This window comes from Ochotona curzoniae, unplaced genomic scaffold, assembly GCF_017591425.1.
Source record: "Ochotona curzoniae isolate NIBS_2020 unplaced genomic scaffold, NIBS_Ocur_1.0 contig_523, whole genome shotgun sequence".
Taxonomy (NCBI): domain Eukaryota; kingdom Metazoa; phylum Chordata; class Mammalia; order Lagomorpha; family Ochotonidae; genus Ochotona; species Ochotona curzoniae.
In genome coordinates this window covers 11,672,202-11,686,322 of record NW_024466459.1, presented here as the reverse complement: position 1 = coordinate 11,686,322, position 14,121 = coordinate 11,672,202, and the positions used below count along the sequence as shown (strand labels likewise).

The 14,121-nt window shown below is 61.9% G+C and overlaps 1 protein-coding gene across 1 annotated transcript in view; it reads left to right on the top strand.

Moving 5' to 3' along the window:
- The window catches only part of PGS1 (phosphatidylglycerophosphate synthase 1), a 38,795-nt gene that overhangs the window by 21,606 nt on the left and 3,068 nt on the right, over nucleotides 1–14,121 (top strand). Inside the window, exons 7-9 of the mRNA XM_040989844.1 lie at nucleotides 906–1,427; nucleotides 9,117–9,265; nucleotides 12,439–12,559. Coding sequence (XP_040845778.1) covers nucleotides 906–1,427; nucleotides 9,117–9,265; nucleotides 12,439–12,558 — 791 coding nt within the window. The 3' untranslated portion in view covers nucleotide 12,559. The remainder of the gene's footprint in view (nucleotides 1–905; nucleotides 1,428–9,116; nucleotides 9,266–12,438; nucleotides 12,560–14,121) is intronic.

Genomic DNA, 14,121 nt, shown 5'->3' with positions numbered 1-14,121 from the left:
GGATCCTGGCTCATGCAAGGCAAGGACTGGGTGCAGTTTAATCTCATCAGTAAAGGATGGGTGGGACTCTTTTTTTGCTTCTTATCACATAAGTTCCTGAATAGTCATGGTTTTTCCTTCTCATCTAGGCTGCTGTGCTGGGTACCTACTTTTGAGTTTTTAAAAAAATTTTGGGGCCCGGCGCAATGGCTTAGCGGCTAAAATCCTCACCTTGTATATATTGGGACCCCATATGAGTGCGGGTCCTAATCCCGGTGGCCTTGCCTCCCATCCAGCTCCCTGCTTGTGCCCTGGGAAAGCAGTGGAGGACAGCCCAAATCCTTGAGACCCTGCACTCATGTGGGAGACCCGAAGGAAGTTCCTGGCTCCTGGCTTCGGGTTGGCGCAGCACTGGCAGTTGCGTTCACTTGGGGAGTGAATCATTCGGATGGAAGATCTTCCTCTTTGTCTCTCCTCCTCTCTGGATATCTGCCTTTTCAATAAAAATAAATAAATCTTTGAAAAAAATTTGTTTTTGTTGGAAAGGCATATATTACAGAGAAGAGAGGCATAGCATCCATTCGCTGGTTCGCTCCCCAGTGGCCTCAGTGACAGGAGCGGAGCCTATCCAAGCCAGGAGCCAGGAGCTTCTTCCAGATCTCATGCTGGAGGCTTTGGGCCGTCCTCTGCTGCCTTCTCGGGCCGTAAGCAGAGAGCTGGGTGGGAAGTGGAGCAGCCGGGATTTGAGCTAGTGTCCATATGGGATACTGGTGCTTGGAGGTGGAGGGTTAGCCAGTTGAGCCACCGTGTCCACCCTTGTTTTGAGCTTTGTGTCATGCCTCCTCTGCTTGTGCGTGGGCTCCTGTGGACAGGGCCTCCGGCGGACGGGCGTGCCGTGGCTCACGGTGTCCCTGTCTTCCCTGTAGGTGACCGGGCTGCGTACTGCAAGGCGGCCAACCAGCGGGTCATGAGCGTGCTGCACTCTGCCCGGGCCCGCCAGCAGCAGCTGCACGCACAGACCTTCCACCGCGACCCGCTGTCGCCCCGGCAGGACACGGCAGCCGCTGGCGACCGCTGCCCGGCCCCCGACACCTGGATCTACCCTTTGGTCCAGATGAAGCCGTTTGGGATTCAGATCGACGAGACCGTCACGGAGACGCTGCTGACCGAGGCCGAACGGGGCTCCCGCGTTTACCTCACTACGGGCTACTTCAACCTGACGCAGGCCTACATGGACCTGGTCCTGGGCACACGGGCCGAGTACCAGATCCTGCTGGCCTCCCCGGAGGTGAATGGCTTCTTCGGAGCCAAGGGCGTCGCGGGGGCCATCCCGGCGGCTTACGTGCACATCGAGCGGCAGTTCTACAGCGAGGTGTGCAGCCTCGGGCAGCAGGCGCGGGTCCGGCTGCAAGAGTACCGGCGCAGGGGCTGGACGTTCCATGCCAAAGGTGTGTGACCGCTGGCCAGAGGACTGCCCGGCACAGGGCGGGGCACTGCGCTCCCATCTCGGGCAGTGGGGGTGTCCTGCTGGCTGGTGCTGTCCCCCGGTGGGCACCGTGGGGCGCCTTTCCATGGTCCTGGCCTACAGCTCTCCCCCGTCTGAGTGCTGAGCTCTTCCGGTGAAATCTCCTTTTTACACCTGACGCGTACCTGCCTTCCTGGTGCTGCCGCCCGTTCACTGCAGGGAAGCGTGGTGGTTCTGTGTCGTCTCCGTCACAGGGTTCCTGCCTATTGGGGAGCAGGCAGGACTCCGAGGCGCCTCCTGGGTCCACACCCTCTCCTCACGCTGTGTCTGTCCCCGAGCACAGGGAGCTGTCTCCCTGGCGGTCGGCGTACAGCCCTGCCCTGCGTGTTTGCTGTGATTGGCCCATGTGTGCGGACTAGCCCCGTGGGATGTGTGGCTATGGGTGCCTCTGCCAGCAGCCTTGTAGCTAGCTGCTGGCTGTGCCAGGGTGCCAGTCTTGGGGCGTGTGGATGCTGAAGTCACGGCCTACCTTCCCAGGCAGGGAAGGGTCAGAGTGGCCCAGCACGCGTGTGTTCTCAGACATGACACTGCAGGGTCTGGTGTGTGCTGGTCTGCTGCCCAGTTGACCGCAGTAGCCAGGCTGGTCCAAGCTCCAGCACGGAGCTCCGTCCAGGCCTGCTGGGCGGAGGCCCAAGCGCCCCAGGCTTGTCAGCGGGTAGCTGGGTTGGAAGCAGGCACTCCTTTGTGGCCCACGGGTGTTCCTCATGGCTGTCTCCAGCTGTGCCAACGTGCCTTTTGAGGTCGTCGGTGCCCAGCTTGTGCTCCTCTGTTCCCCCTGCCAGCAGCAGGTTGGCCTGGTTCACTGCGTCTAGTTCTTGGGGGGGCTGAGTCAGCCCTGGAGTTTTGGGAACCCAGCCCCTGCACCCCATGGTATATTGCTGCGTGGGTGTCTGGGGGGGGGCGGGGTGAGGGCGCAGCATCCATGTTTAATGTGTGCTGAGTCCCATTGTGTTGTAGGTATTGTCCTGGCATGTCCTGGGCTGAACTGGTCGCCTGCCAGCCTCTCCAGGCCAGCCAGGGGCAGGGGTGTGGGTGAAGGCTTTTCAGATTGGCATTGTTACTTCTGGGTGTAGCAGCATGGCGGACTGGAGCCCACACGGCACAGCTGGACAGCTGCTCTGCCCGCTGCTCGGCCGGGCCTGGGAGGGCCCTGGCTTCGGCCCCAGCCCCGTGTGCAGCCTGGGAAGTGCCATGTGGCTCTGACTGCGCTATAGGTCATTTCCCTGAAGCTGTGCTGATAATTGTGGGCGACTCCCCAGTTACCACTGAAACAGAAACACCCAGCTGGCTTTTCTGGTGTGTCTCACCTTTTCCCGGACTGCTGTGCCCTGCCCCTCCCTGCCTCCCGCCCTGCTCTCACCAGGACCTCTGTCCCGGAGCCTGGTGAGAGGGTGGGGGAGGGCCCGTGGCTGGCCCTGGGACACACGGGTGTGAGAGGGTTGAAGGAGGTAGGTGCGTGGTGGGGGCTCTTGGGAGCAAAGGCCCCCTCTGGGACAGCCCGTGCCCCAGGGCCAGGCCAGGCCAGGCGGAGGAGTGTGACATCCGTCCAGGTCTCATTGTGTCTGTCACGTGTATTAGCAGAGAGGTGGACTGGAAGTGGAGCTGCTAGGACTTGAACCAGCGCTCTTGTGGGATGTTGGCGTCCCAGGTGGAGGCTTGCTGCACTGTGCTGTAACGCTGACCTCCATCCTGAGGTCAAGTCAGCACCTTCCGTGGCCCCTGTGAGCTTTCCTCAGTCAGCCTGGATTGAGTGAGGGGTGAGTGGGCACTGAATGCTGGCTGTGGGTTTGGATGGGTGGTACAATGGAGCATTTCCTGTGCAGGGCCTGTGCTGGGTGCAAACCATGTGCCTCTTGGGGTGTGTCTGTTTGGGCACTAGACAATTCCTCCCTTCCCCAGCCCCTGCAGGGCAAGTCCCAGCTGTGTGGGCAGCTCTGGCCCCTGGAAACACACAAGAGACAGGATGCAACGGTGCCCACCCCTGGAGCGGGCTGCTCGTGGGCATGGCATTGCCTGGACTCAGGTGCCAGTGGCTTCACAGGCCACTCTGCGCTGGATGTATGGTAGCGGTGCCAATAGGATGCGCCTGCTCCCTGCTCCCACTGTAGCCAGGATCCCGGCAGGACAGCGGGGCCCCCCATGGCCAGGATCCCTATGGGACAGCAGTCCTGCCCCCGTAGGACAGTGGTCCTGCCCCCGTAGCTAGGATCCCTGTGGGACAGCGGTCCTGCCCCCGTAGCCAGGATCCCCGTAGGACAGTGGTCTTGTCCCTGTAGCTAGGATCCCTGTGGGACAGTGGTCCTGCCCCCGTAGCCAGGATCCCTGTGGGACAGCGGTCCTGCCCCCGTAGCCAGGATCCCCGTAGGACAGTGGTCTTGTCCCTGTAGCTAGGATCCCTGTGGGACAGTGGTCCTGCCCCCGTAGCCAGGATCCCTGTGGGACAGCAGTCCTGCCCCCGTAGCCAGGATCCCCGTAGGACAGTGGTCTTGCCCCCGTAGCTAGGATCCCTGTGGGACAGTGGTCCCCCTGTAGCCAGGATCCCCGTAGGACAGTGGTCTTGCCCCCGTAGCTAGGATCCCCGTAGGACAGTGGTCTTGCCCCCGTAGCCAGGATCCCCGTAGGACAGTGGTCCTGCCCCTGTAGCCAGGATCCCCGTAGGACAGCAGTCCTGCCCCCGTAGCCAGGATCCCCGTAGGACAGTGGTCTTGCCCCCGTAGCCAGGATCCCTGTGGGACAGTGGTCCCCCTGTAGCCAGGATCCCTGTGGGACAGTGGTCCCCCTGTAGCCAGGATCCCCGTAGGACAGTGGTCCTGCCCCCGTAGCCAGGATCCCCGTAGGACAGTGGTCCTGCCCCCGTAGCCAGGATCCCTGTGGGACAGTGGTCCTGCCCCCGTAGCTAGGATCCCTGTGGGACAGTGCGTGCCGGAGCAGGGGTGTGCTTTGCTTACAACACAGTGTGTGGCCTGTTGGAGCAGGTTAAGCTGTTGCTCTCACACAATGGTTTCTTTGGCCTTGGTTTTGCAAAGGGTGCTCAGGAAGGGTGCCGGAGGCCCTGGGGAGGACAGGCCCTGTGGGCTGGGCTGCCTTTACCTTTGGCCTCAGCCCAGGGCCCTGGTTCCGCGATTCCTGTAAAGTGGACTGTTAGCAATGCATGCACGTGGCCTGCCCAGCAGGGTGGTCCCAGGAACCACCCAGGCTGTGTGCGGGCTGGGGGCTGTGCCAGGCAGCGGGGTGCCAGTTCGCTGTGTAGCGTTCCTTCCCTCACCTTGGCTGTATCCTGACAAGTCCAGCAGACAGGGTGTGAACGCTCCTGCCTGCTGAGCCTCCAGGGACACGGCAGGTGCTCACAGCCCCCGCCTGGGGTCAACAGTGAGCTTCCTGACCCGTGTTGCCGGCCACAGGTCTGAGTCGGTTTCTGCTGGGGTGAGCGGTCTGGCAGCATGAGTCAGGCAGCATGAGTCAGGCCCTGTGCGGTGGTGTTGCCCTCGTGCAGCGTAGCTGCAACCAGGGGCTGCTCCTGGGGTCTCTGCCTTCTGGAGGGACTGGGGGCACAGGCTGCATGGGTGTCCCTGTTTCCTGCCAGGCAGCTGCTTGGTGGCGTCCTGTGGCCTGTTCTTGTCCCTCGCCCGGAGCTGTGGTTCCAGGAGCCAAACTAGACCCAGACCCCTACGGATGTAGGCACTGGTGTGTGGTGGCTGGGGACCCTGATGGGGTCGACGCTGGTGCAGAGGAGGACTTGGGGCCGAGGCCCAGGGACTCTGTTGGCCAGCATTGCCCAGGCACAGTGGACAGGAGGGGCGGGTGTGAGCTGTCCCTGCGGCTCTGCCGGCCTGGGGCTGGTGCTTGCCCTGTTTCCCTTCTTGCCACTCTGGCCCTTTCCCACGGCGCGCACGATGTGCGTTTCAGGGAGGACCCGGAAGTGTGCGGTGTCCTGGCACCAGCAGCCCAGTGTGGGGTGGGGGGACGTCCTCTGACGGGATCTGCTAATGATGGCCTCTGCGCTTGGCCCCGTGGCCTTGTGCCCAACGGTGTGCTCCCGTCGGGCAGAGCCACGGCCCCGCCCTGTCTGCTGGGCCCGGAGGCATGGGCCTCGGCCTGCTGGGCCGCACTGTGCTGCGAGGACCCTGCCTTCTGCCACCACGCCCGTAGTCCTGGGAAGCGCACGGGAGGGCCCTGCCTTCACACCTTTATCTGCTGGGTTCCTCTCCTCTGCAGGGTGCCCAGCGCTGTCTGGGTACCACTCCCCACCCCAGGCCATCTGCTCAGTGGGAGCGTGCAGAGGAGAGAAGGGAGGCCAGGGCTGGTGCTGGGGCCTGGCTGATGGGAGCTGTCTGTGAGGTGGGGCTGCCGGGGACAGGGAATCCCCAGACCGGGGTCTGGCACAGGAGGGGCCACTGTGAAGCCCTGGGCCCCATAGGCACGGGCCAGCACGCAGTTTGGGGCTGTGGACGGTAGGAGTGGAGGTGGCTTGGGCCTCCTGCAAGGGGAGGCGAGTGCTGGGGAGCCAGCCTCTTGTGTAGACACACAGGGTGTAGCTTGCCACATGTCTCAGGAGGACCACATGGCCATCTGGGGATGAGGTGGGCGGGCAGCAGGAGGCTCAGGCCCAGGGCCAGGGTGAGTTCCTGGGGGCGCGTGGAGCTCGATGTGAGGTTGTGGCTAGGGGATGGGACATGATCCTGGCCCTGGGCCTTCCCTGCACGTGGGCTGCACGATGCCCTGCGTGGAACTTGGGAATGAAGCAGCCGCACACAGTGAAGGAGGCGTATAGCTACGTCCCTACGCCGTAGGCATGTCCCACTCACCTGCGGGACACTGGCCAGTGGATGGACTCCATGTGGGCATGTGCAGTCCTTGCTGGGAAATGGACACGGGCAGAGGGGGTCCTTGTATGGTGTGTGCTGGGTCACACGGGGCAGAGGGGGTGTCTGGTTCATGTATGTGGTGTGTGCTGGGTCAGATGGGGCAGGGGGTGTCCAGTGCAGGTGGTGCTGGTGGCAGCTGTGCTGGGTCAGCGTCCAGTGCAAGTGGTGCTGGTGGCAGCTGTGCTGGGTCAGAGGCAGTGCTGGGTCAGCGTCCAGTGCGGGTGCTGCTGGTGGCAGCTGGTATCACATAGGCTGTGGTGACTCAGGCTGAGATGCTGTGCTGCACAGTTGGGCTGGTGGAACTGACCCCTGTGACCTTGGCCCCAGGTTCCCGGTGAAGCAGAGAATTGATGGGTTTTGCGGTTGAAATCCTCATGGGGGAGGGGGCAGGTGTTGTGGTGCGGGGGGCTCCGCCGGCCCCCAGGACACTAGGTCCGCGCTGGGGCACCTGGGCTCCGGGATCCTGCTGCAGCTGCCTGCTGATGGACTTGCAAGGCAGCATGTGACCGCTGTGGTGCTCGGGGCCACACTGGAGGAGACTGCCCCGGGCCCCTGGCATCGGCTTGGCTGGGCCCCACAGAGAATAGAGGAGATATCTCGCTGTCTCTTTTCTCCTCTTTGTTATACTTTCAAATAAACAAAAATAAATAAATTAAAATATCTGGGGCCCAGTGCAATAGCCTAGTGCTTAAATCCTTGCCTTGCATCCACCAGAATCCCATACTGGTGACAGTTTTTTTTGTTTGTTTCGCTTTTTTAAAGATTTTGTTTATTTTTATTACAAAGTCAGATATACAGAGAGGAGAGACAGAGGGGAAGATCTTCCGTCCCATGACTCACTCCCCAAGTGAGTGCAACGGCCGATGCTATGCCGATCCGCAGCCAGGAACCAGGAACTTCTTCCGGGTCTCCCACGTGGGTGCAGGGGTCCCAAAGCATTGAGCCGTCCTCCACTGCTTTCCCAGGCCACAAGCAGGGAGCTGGATGGGAAGCGGAGCTGCTGGGATTAGAGCCAGCGTCCATATGGGATCCCGGCGTGTTCAAGGTGAGGACCTTAGCCACTCGGCCACGTCACCGGGCCCTGGCGGCAGTTTGTATCCTGGCTGCTCCATTTCCCATCCGGCTCCCTGCTCATGGACCTGGGGAAGCAGTGAAGGATGGACCAGGGCGAGCCCTGCCCCCGTGTGAGTGACCTGGAAGAAGCTCCTGGCTTCAGCCTGGCCCAGCCCCCGCCAGTTTGGCCACGTGGGGAGTGAGCCAGCAGGGGCGAGAGCCCGGCTTCCCGCTGTCTTCACTCTGCTTTCCAGATACATGTAGTCTTTTTTTAAAGCAGTAGAGAGGGAGAGAGCCCTCTTCCATTCTCTGGTTCCCTCCGCACGTGTCTGCAGCAGCCCGGGCTGGGCGTTTGAAGCGAGCAACCAGGAACTCCATTTGGGCTTCTCGTGTCGGGACGCATGGGGGGACATTTTGGCCATTGTCTGCTGCCTCCCGGGTACGTGAGCCAGGAGGCGGACCAGAAGCGTGGAGTAGACGGAACTTGAACCAGGCACTCCAGGGTAGGAGGCCACAGCCTGTCCTGCTGCACCGCAGTGCCTGCCCGAGTGCGCTCATGCTCCATGGATCTTGTCCAGGGAAGGCTGGACCGCATCTCTGCTGGCTTCACAGTACGGGAAACGGCGTGGAGTGGGGCCTGGGGCTGTGCGCGTGAAGTCCCTGGGGAGGACTGCCCGGGCGTGGCACTGTCCTGGGGTGGGGCGTGAGCCCGCTGCAGGGACAGGCGGGGTGGCCTCTGGCTGCTGCCCAAGGTGCCCTTGGGAGTGTTCTCCCGGAGCAAGAAGTGGAACGAGTGACATGTTGACTGGCCCACGAGGCTCCGTGGAGAGGCTCTGCTGGGAGGAGGGCAGGGGACCGCGGCCAGCAGGGATTCGGGGGGCTGGGACCCTTGTTCCCACGCCCCCGAGAGCCATGTCTGGGTCCCCTGTGGGAGGCCATCTCGGGCAGCAGATGGCCGTCTTGGGAGGAGTTCTGATGGGGGCCAAGCAGCAGAGTGGACCTTGTCCTGTGGTTGGGCCTGGATGTGGGTACAGAACGTGGTGTTGCCCATGGTCCTGGCGCAGGTGTCACTGGCGGTCCTGGCACAGGTGTCCCCAGTGTGTTCTGACTGGTTCTCGAGGGACTGCCAACTCTGGGTGGGCAGGCCTGGGGCCAGGCCCAGCAGGTCCTTTTTCATGGGCCTTGGGCAGGGAACGTCATCTAGAAGTCCCAGAGCTGTGGACTCAGCCCTGGAGCCCCCTGGGGCTTTCCCCTGGTTTTGGTGGATCCCAGCCCTGGGTAGGAATGAACCATTTCCCCCTCAGAGGCTCCCCAGCCGTCGGGGTGGGCAGCAGAGAGGCAGGACCCTGGAAGCAGCACCAGGGCCCTGAGAAGGATCCGGCCTCGGGTCTTGGTTGGACACTCGATCAGAGTCCAGTGGTGGAGCGAGCTGTGCTGGCTGGGGGCTGGGAGCAGCGGCAGCCCTGCAGCCCCTCTGTGGCCCCTGGGGCGGGCTCCTGGGCGGGGCGGCCTCGTGTCCAGGACGTCCAGGGGTCCCGGTTCGGCACTCCAGGGCGGGACGGCCTCGTGTCCAGGACGTCCAGGGGTCCCGGTTCAGCACTCCGGGGTGGGGCAGGCGCTTTGCTCTTGGGTTGAGAGTGCGAGGGCCTCCCAGCTGTGCTCACTGCCTCTTTGCACGTGTGTTTTCCCTGCAGGCCTCTGGCTGTACCTGGCGGGGAGCAGCCTGCCCTGCCTCACGCTGATTGGCTCTCCTAATTTTGGGTACAGGTCAGTGCACCGGGACCTGGAGGCCCAGATTGCCATCGTGACCGAGAGCCGTGCCCTGCAGCAGCAGCTCCACCAGGTGAGGGGGTCTTGGGGGGGAGGGGAAACGCAGCCCCAAGCCCCGTCTCCTGCCCTCACTTGCTGGGACCGTGGGAGACACGGGGACCGCCAGGGAGGAAGGCCGGGCGTGGCCGCTGCAGGGCCTGGCCTGGCAGGGAGTCGGGGATGCAGCAGCAGGTCGCCGAGATCCCTTAGTGCTTTGGGGAGTCTGTAGACTAGTAAGCCCCTCCTGATAAGTGGGGCCGCCTCTGGTCGGGACCCGCACACTGCGGGGCTCGCTCTGCAAGGCTCGGGCTGCTGTGGCAGCGGGGGCCTTTGCCGATGGGGAAGGGGCCGAAAGCTGCCCTGTTCTTGGACCTGTGGAGCCAGGAAGGCTTCCCAGCCGAGAGGAAGTTGTGGATGCCTGGCCCAGGAGAGCGGGGGTGGTTGACGGGGTTGATTCAGTAGGTTTCCTCCTGCGGGCGCTTATAGCAAGTGACTCAGGAAGTCCCCACAGGCCTGGGTGACAGCCGGCCCCCCTGGGTGTCCCCACAGGCCTGGGTGACAGCCGGCCCCGCAGCCGGGCTTGGGGAAGGCAGCCTTCCACAGTGGGTTGTTCAGACTTTGGCAGCCAGTGGAGACGGCTTCATTGCCAGGGGTGCTCTGTCTTGGGTCAGGGTAGCTGGTGACCGCGGCCTGGACCGGGGAGGCCTGGCAGAAGCTGTGCTGCTCTGGAGGAGGGGAGCCCCGGACCTGCACGTGGGGCTGTAGCTCTGAGCGCCCTGCCCTGGTCCCAAGGAGGGGCCGCACCCGCGCCCTGAGCCTTGGGCAGTGTTGAGGTGGGCCGCGCCCTGTGCTGCTGCCTCAAGCCACATACTTCAGTGTTTCCTTTCTCTTTCCTAATCTGAATCCCAAGGGCATTAGGCTGTTGGGGGGAGAAGTCCCTGCTGCTGCTGTGACGCCGCTTTTTTTTAAGATTTATTTTATTTTCATTAGAATCAGATATACAGAGAGGAGGAGAGACAGAGAGGAAGATCTTCCATCTGATGATTCACTCCCCAAGTGAGCGCAACGGCTGATGCTATGCCGATCCGAAGCCAGGAGCCTCTTCTGGGTCTCCCATGCGGGTGCAGGGTCCCAAGGCTTTGGGCCGTCCTCGACTGCCCTCCCAGGCCACAGGCAGGGAGCTGGATGGGAAGCGGAGCTGCTGGATAAGAACCGGTGCCCACATAGGATCCTGGCACATTCAAGGCGAGGATTTTAGCCGCTAGGCCATGCCACCAGGCCCTAGATTTATTTATTTTCATTACAAAGTCAGATACACAGAGAGGAGGAGAGACAGAGGGGAAGATCTTCCATTCGATGGTTCACTCCTCAAGTGGCGGCAACAGCCGGTGCTGTGCCGATCCGAAGCCAGGAGCCAGGAACTTCTTTCTGGGTCTCCCACGCGGGTGCAGGGTCCCAAGGATCTGGGCCGTCCTCGACTGCTTTCCCAGGCCACAGGCAGGGAGCTGGAAGGGAAGCAGGGCTGCTGGGATTAGAGCGGGTCCCATATGGGATTCCCGGTGTGTGCAAGGTAAAGACTTTAACCACTAGGCTCCTGCACCAGGTCCTGCCTCTTTTTAATTAAAGAAATTTGTATTTATTTATTTGAAAAGCAAAGAGGAAACGAGATCTTCCATCTGCTGGTGTACTCCTCAGATGCTTGCGATAGTCGGGGCTGGACCAGGCTGAAGCCAGAGCCCAGCGCTCCCTCTGGGCTTCTCATGTGGGTGGCAGGGGTCCAAATCTTTGGGGCCCTTAGCTGGTGCCTGTCAGGCGTGCGGGTGGGGCTCCATCCCTGGCTGACCCACACTCGTTTTGCCTGCTCCTCTTCTTTCCTTTTAATACACATTTTTTCACAGAAAAAAATTGAATATTATTTATTTGAAAAACAGAGTTACGCAGGGAGCGAGCTCTTCCCCGTTAGTTCACTCCCCAGGTGCTGCGATGGCCAGGTCTGCGCCAGGCTGAAGCCAGCAGCCAGGTGCTTCCTCCGAGTCTCCCGTGTGGCTGAGGGGCCCCAGACTGCTGCTTTCCCAGACTGTGAGCAGCGAGCTGGACGGGAGGCAGAGCAGCTAGGACTGAACTGGTGCCCATATGGGATGCCACAGCCTGCTGTGCCATTGTGCCAGCTCTGGAGATGCAGTTTGCTTTGCCAGGTGCCCACCAAGGCCAGAGCACTGCCCCGGATGCCAGGGATCTGCCCTGCGGGGGCAGGAATCCAGGTCTGTGCCTGCTGTGTGCCAAGGTCTGCAGAAGCCAGGAGCCTGACCTCAGGGAGAGTGGGATGTGGGCGCCCCACGTGCCCAGTGGGTGACCTAACCCGTGTTCTGTACCTCCAGCTTAGAAAACGTGTGTGGAACGAGCCTGCATGTGAGGGAGAGTGCGCAGCTGCACGGGAGGGCGGGACAAGGAGACGCAGACATCTCGCCTCCGTTGGCTCTCTCTCCACACGCCCACAGTGCTCACAGCTGGGCCAGGCAGAAGCCTCGAGCTCCCCGTGGGTGTCGGGCTCCCCGTGGGTGTCGGGGCTCCCCTGGGTGTCGGGCTCCCCGTGGGTGTCGGGCTCCCCTGGGTGTCGGGGCTCCCCGTGGGTGTCGGGCTCCCCGTGGGTGTCGGGGCTCAGTGCTCGAGCTGTCCCTGCTGCCTTCAGATCACGCAGTTACAGAAAGTTGTGTCAGAAGTGGGCTTGGGGAAGGGCAGGGGCTTGCTCCTGCCTGTGGTGCCAGCATCCCGTATGGGCACTAGTTCTCGTCCCAGCTGCTCTGCTTCTCATCCAGCTGCCTGCTGACATGCCTGGAAAAGCGGTGGGACTCTGCACCCATGTGGGAAACCTGGACGAGGCTCTTGGTTCCTGGCTTTGGATCAACTCAGTTCCGGCTGCTGTGTCCACTTGGGGACTGAGGCAGCAGACGGAAGATCTGTCTCTCCTTCTCTGTAAATCTGCCTTTCCTATAAAAATAAATAACTCTTTTATAAAGTGGAGGGATTACAAAATAGTGCCTAAAAATAACTTCTTTAAAGAATTATAGGAGGTTTAAATTTATCTGTAATTTATAACTGTCCACCACGAGTGGTGAGCGCTCCCCCACCTGAGGCATGTCTTCCACTCTGGCTGCCGTGCCGTGGTCCGGTGTGTGCCCGTCTGACGGCCGGGTGTTCTCCCCTCAGGAGCAGGAGCGGCTCTACCTGAGGTCGGGTGTGGTCTCTGCAGCCACCTTCCAGCAGCCCAGCCGGCAGGTGAAGCTCTGGGTGAAGATGGTGACGCCGTTTATCAAGAACTTCTTCTGAGGTTGGACGGGCAGGGACAGTGCTTGCATGCATTGTGCGGTGGGCATGGGTGGCTAGATGCTAATGTAGGCTGCCTGGTGGGCTTGGCAGGACGTGGTCCCGGGCCCCCCAGTGGGCTTGGCAGGATGTGATCTCAGGGCCCCCTAATGTGGTGGTCCCTTTATACTTTCCCCTTTCTGAAGGTTTCTCTAGGGCTGAGGGGCAGAGAGGCAAGTTCTGCACTGCGGTGCGGCAGCCAAACCAGGCGCTGGATGTGCAGCCGTGGAGGGGAGTGCTGCTTGCTCAGAGCGCTGGCTTGGCCCTCCCTGCCCTAGCTCCCCTCCCTGCCACTGGCCTGGCCCTCCCTGTCACTGGCCTGGCCCTCCCTGCCACTGGCCTGCCTCTCGCTGCCCTGTCACTGGCCTGGCCCTCCCTGTCACTGGCCTGGCCCTCCCTGCCCTGGTTGGCTGCAGCTCCTGAGCTGGAGGTGCTGCCAGAGCGGCGAGACGTGTGCTCTGTGCCTGCACCCCATCACTCTGCATGGAGCCCCTCGGCCACACAGATGCCTAGATGGGGCAGGCGGGACGGATGTTGCGGTGGTCTCTCCAGCACAGCCCCCGGGCTTGGAGGCCACTGAGCAGCTCTTTGGGATGTTGGAGGGGAGGGACGGATCTGACTGGTGCATACTTCAAGTTGGCCCAGAGTGTGAGGGCTCTTGCTTCTGCCTGCTGCTTTCTCATCCTAGCACTTTGGGAAAAGTCTATTTTTGTTGCATAGCTTTCTGTCATTTTAATAGATGTTAGTGGAGTTTCAGGAGGTTGGGAGGTTAGAAGGTGAGTCAGACCAGGAGGTCCATATGATAGAGTCACCACACCGTCCCCCACCACGCCATCCCCCACCTGCTGTCCCCCACCACACCAACTACCACACTGTCCCCCACCACGCTGTCCCCCACCCGCTGTCCCCCACCACGCCGTCCCCCACCACGCCGTCCCCCACCTGCTGTCCCCCACCACACCAACTACCACACTGTCCCCCACCAAGCTGTCCCCCACCACGCTGTCCTCCACCACGCCGTCCCCCACCACGCCGTCCCCCACCCCGCCGTCCCCCACCCGCCGTCCCCCACCCGCCGTCCCCCACCCGCTGTCCCCCACCACGCCGTCCCCCACCACGCTGTCCCCCACCCGCTGTCCCCCACCACGCTGTCCCCCACCACGCTGTGCCCCACCGACAACTACCACCCACGCTATCCCCTACCACACCCACGACCACGCCGTGACCCACCACGCCAGATGAAAACATTGCTGGGGATTCCTTGCTGTGGGCGAGACCGAGAAGGCAGTCTTTTTTTTTTTTTCCCCTTTTTCCTAAGATTTATTTATTTCAAAGAGAGAGAGATCTTTGGTCTGCTGGTTCACTCTCCAGAAAGCCTCAGCTGGGCCGGTCTGAAGCCAGGAGCTTCTTATGGTCTCCCACGTGGGTGGAGGGCCCGAGGCCTTGGATCAGCTTGCACCGCTTGCCTCGCACAGTAGTAGGGAGCTGGATTGGAAGTGACGCCAGCACCGTATGGGATGCCAGTGC